This window comes from Neovison vison, chromosome 12 (genome assembly GCF_020171115.1).
Source record: "Neovison vison isolate M4711 chromosome 12, ASM_NN_V1, whole genome shotgun sequence".
In the NCBI taxonomy this organism is placed as follows: Eukaryota; Metazoa; Chordata; class Mammalia; order Carnivora; family Mustelidae; genus Neogale; species Neogale vison.
Window position 1 is genome coordinate 85,016,792 of NC_058102.1, and position 4,088 is coordinate 85,020,879.

General features: G+C 42.6%; 1 protein-coding gene across 1 annotated transcript; it reads left to right on the forward strand.

The window, feature by feature from the left end:
* The first annotated feature begins 471 nt into the window (after nucleotides 1–471).
* Nucleotides 472–3,553, forward strand: LOC122890954 (olfactory receptor 8S1-like). Its single transcript, XM_044226377.1, has 2 exons — nucleotides 472–1,244; nucleotides 3,391–3,553. Exons 1-2 carry the CDS (start codon nucleotides 472–474, stop codon nucleotides 3,551–3,553), a joined length of 936 nt encoding a protein of 311 aa, XP_044082312.1.
* The last annotated feature ends 535 nt before the right edge of the window (nucleotides 3,554–4,088 follow it).

The following is a 4,088-nucleotide window of genomic DNA, read 5'->3' on the forward strand; positions in this document are numbered from 1 at the left end:
AAGGTCTTGCACTGTCACTAGGTATCACAATACCCCTATCAACCATTCATTCATTACAGTCTGTCAACCAGATAGTCAGCCAAAATATTCAGCACTTATTCACTGTGCCAGTCAGCTCTCCTGTGGTTTGAGCTCAATTCCTTTTGGAACTGGAGAATAGCAACTTCTCAGTGTTCTGAAGTCTGTTCCTGTTCCAGTCTAATCCCTGTTCTCTTCTCTTTCCTTTCTAGGTCAAATTGTCTACATTATTCTCTTCCACCTTCTCCACCTTGGCCAATAGCTTCCTGCCCTGAGCCAAGAAGGACTAATGAGGTCTGACATGGCAGGGGTGTGGCTGCGACACAACCTGTTCTGGATCAGCCATGAAGCTTTACTCCCAATGCCTCATCCCCAGGCATGCTCCGAGACTGATAACCCATGTGATAATTCTTTTCCCTTCTTGTCCCTCTGAAAGGAGAACTTAAATGCTCCATGGAAGTTGGCAACACAACCACAGTCACGTCATTTGTCCTCCTAGGACTGTCCAACAACCCTCAGGTCCAGGCTGTGCTCTTTGTACTCCTCCTGGGAATTTACCTACTGACCCTGATGGGGAACCTGACAATGCTGCTGGTGATCAGAACTGATTCTCATCTCCACACGCCCATGTACTTCTTCCTGAGTCACCTCTCCTTCATGGATGCTTTCTATTCCTCAGTCATTGTGCCTAAACTGCTAGAGAACCTTCTTTCCAAGTGGAAGACTATATCCCCCCTTGAATGTTTCACCCAGATCTCCTTGGTCATATTTTCCGGAGCCACTGAAGCTTGCCTCCTTTCAGTCATGGCCTATGACCGGTTCCAGGCTGTGTGCCACCCACTGTTGTATGTGGTGGCTATGAACAAAAAGGTATGTATTGGCCTGGTGGGAACATCATGGGCCATAGGAATGGGAACTAGCCTGATTAACAGCATCCTTCTGGCTCAGCAGCACTTCTGTGGCCCCAATCTTGTCCGCAGTTTTGCCTGCGAGCTTCCCCCAGTGCTCCTGTTGACCTGTTCTGACCCTTACATTAGTGTTGTCTCCATCCTGACCACCTTAGCAGTCCTTGGCTTTGGCACTCTTGTCCTATTGCTGGGCTCCTACACTCGTATCATCATGACAGCCCTGGGAATCAACTCTTCGATGGGTCGGAGCAAGATCTTTTCCACCTGCTCTTCTCATTTTCTTGTGGTCACCATCTTTTATGGTTCAGGAGTTTTCAGGTATGTCATACTATAACCACCTAAATGTAAATGTAGGATATCACTTGCCCTTAACTGGCCTTGGTCTTCCAAAGTAGCAGGAAAATGACTGTACTGGAATTCAGAAGGCCTGGTTTCTAGTTCTGGCTCTCCTGAGGACTAGCTGTGTGAGTTATAAAAAAAAATCCATTTTCTTTCTCAGGTCTTAATTGTCTATCTCTGAAAGATGAGCTTATACAAGGACTAGAGATTTTCTACTTTATTAACTTATGATTAATACCTCTCAAAAGGAAATCAGAGAGCCCTTGGTAGATTTTTATTCAGTGCTAACCAAAACAATAAAACATATTATTCTTGAAAGAGATGACATTGTTTTTCCTACTGAAAGATGATGTCTCTGAAGCTTATTTAAAACTATTTATTTAGGCACCTATAGTACACCAGGTTCTTTTACATGCTCAAGCTCAATAGTATGGAACATACTACAAGAGAAATATTATTAACTCCACTTTCAGGTAAGGCACCTAAGTTTCAAGAGTAACCAGGTAATTTCTCCAAAGTCCCAGAACAAGTTAGTAATGGAGCCATAGTATAAACCAAGTCTCACTGACTTAAAACATCATACTCTTTCTTACCATACTTCTCTCAAACATAAACAACTCTAGCTGACAAGTCCTCACTTACTAGGAGCAGAATAATTAATGACCCATAGTGTCTACTAGTGAACTGGAGATAGATTTATACAAATTGCTCTGTAATTTTCTTACCTGTTTGTTACTTGAAAAGAAGGCAGGTGTGGAAAAGGAGCTCACCTGGCTCTGTGGACAAATCTATCTTTCTCTGTATCTCATTTTTCTCATATGCCATAAGGAGACACTAAGATTGCTCCTACCTATTTCACAGAAATGTTAACAGGGATAAATTAGATGAAGAAAAATGACAGCAAAATGAATTTTTTTCATTTTTTTCAGATTTTATTTATTTATTTGACCAAGAGAGAGAGAGACAGCAAGAGAGGGAACACAAGTGGGGGAGTGGGAGAGACTGAAGCAGGCTTCTCACCGAGCAGGGAGCCCGATGTGGGGCTCAATCCCAGGACCCTAGGATCATGACCTGAGCCAAAGGTAGATGCTTAACTACTGAGCCATCCAGGTGCCCCTGAATATCTTTTTAAATAGAGCACAGCAGAATCTACAAGGAATATTTCAATAATAATGACCTGTTGAAAAAAAAATTAATGCTTCTTTGGGAAGTACTCCCAGTGAGACTCAAGAAAATGCAGCCCAAAACTTAACCTTATTATTTTGGATTCAAATCTTGTGCTTAAAACATGTTTATCTTCCACTTTATTTATCAAGTTTAGCTTCTTTTCTAAGCCGAAGAAAAATGTACTTAAAAGGACAAATGTTTTGGGGTGCCTGGGTGGCTCAATGGGTTAAAGCCTCTTGCCTGCAGCTCGGGTCATGATCCCAAGGTCCTGGAATAGAGCCCCACGTGGGGCTCTCTGCTCAGCGGGGAGTCTGCTTCCCCTCCTCTCTCTCTGCCTGCCTCTCTGCCTACTTATAATCTCTGTCTGTCAAATAAATAAATAAATAAATTTTTAAAGATTTAAAAAAAAAAAGGACAAATGTTTTGTTCCACTAGCATTATATAAAATAACATGCTGTGACTGAAGGTAATTCCCAGAGCCATAAATGTTGAGAACAATGACAGCCTTATTAGAGTAAACATATACTTTGGCAAGAAACAATCCTCATAAGATGAAAACATACAATTATATATATGGGGAAAAGAAGAGGGGAAAAAATCCTTACATCTTTATCATAACTATTAAGAAAAAATGTTTTGAAGACTATGAAGTACTAGAGAAATGCATGAAATTATTATTAGTCTTATTCAAGCTTGCAGCACTTGATGTGCTACAGAACTTTCTTTTTTCTCAGGGCAGCTCTTGGAAGATAAGATAACTCATGTTTGGAGACAATTAAAGATAGAAATGACTGCCGTCTCACTGATCACACAGTCATATCTAAATGCTGCTACCACTGCTAGTTGATTCAGCTCTGAGGACTCTGCAGAGGGTCTGGTATGGGATGGACCATGGCTACCAATATACTGTGGCCATTGTTCTGACCTCAGTTTACTCCTTTGTGCCAATCCCTTCAAGGTACATGACCCCAGCATCTGGCTCAGCCCTGGAGCAAGTACTCTCCATGCAGTACAGTGTGGTGACCCCACTGCTAAACCCCCTCATCTACAGTCTCAAGAACCAGGAAGTGAAGGCAGCTCTCAGGAGGGTGTTCACCAGGAAGCCCAGGCTTACCTTCTAACCCAGCTCCACTGCATCCTCATAACAGGAGAAAGAGTTGTACAACAGAAAAGGAGGCAGGAAGAGCTATCACCAGCTATCTCAATGGTCTTTATTTTCTAAAAGAGAAGCATTATTTCCTCTGAACCCAGTATCCTCTCCCAATGAAGTGAGATAGGAAAACCTCCATGGAGCATATGACATCTATCCACAGGGGGCCCGGTCACCACTCGAGAAAATTCTCACAAAAAGTGTATGGAGGATCCAAACACAAAAGACAAAAAGCACAACTACCTTATGAGCCAGTAATCCCACTTCTGGGTACTTATTCAAAGGAAATTATATCTTGATGTCAGAGGAAAGTAGCACGGAGGAGAAAATGGGAGAGAAAGAGAGAAAGAGAATCCATATTGTTGGGCACCATTCTGAGTCTTCTTCAGACAGAGCGCCATGAAAGGGCTGTATTCTGATGGCCCTGCCTGGGCCTCCCCACCACTCACCTGAGCCTGAACAGCTTCAGATCCTGCCTAGTTCAAGTCTTGTTCCAGGCCTAGGGA

Excerpts from the sequence above, each read along its gene's own strand:
- LOC122890954 (XM_044226377.1), top strand. The coding sequence starts at position 472 with ATGGAAGTTGGCAACACAACCACAGTCACGTCATTTGTCCTCCTAGGA. Across the intron at positions 1,245-3,390 it reads TATGGTTCAGGAGTTTTCAG|GTACATGACCCCAGCATCTG; the intron begins GTATGTCATACT and ends AATCCCTTCAAG.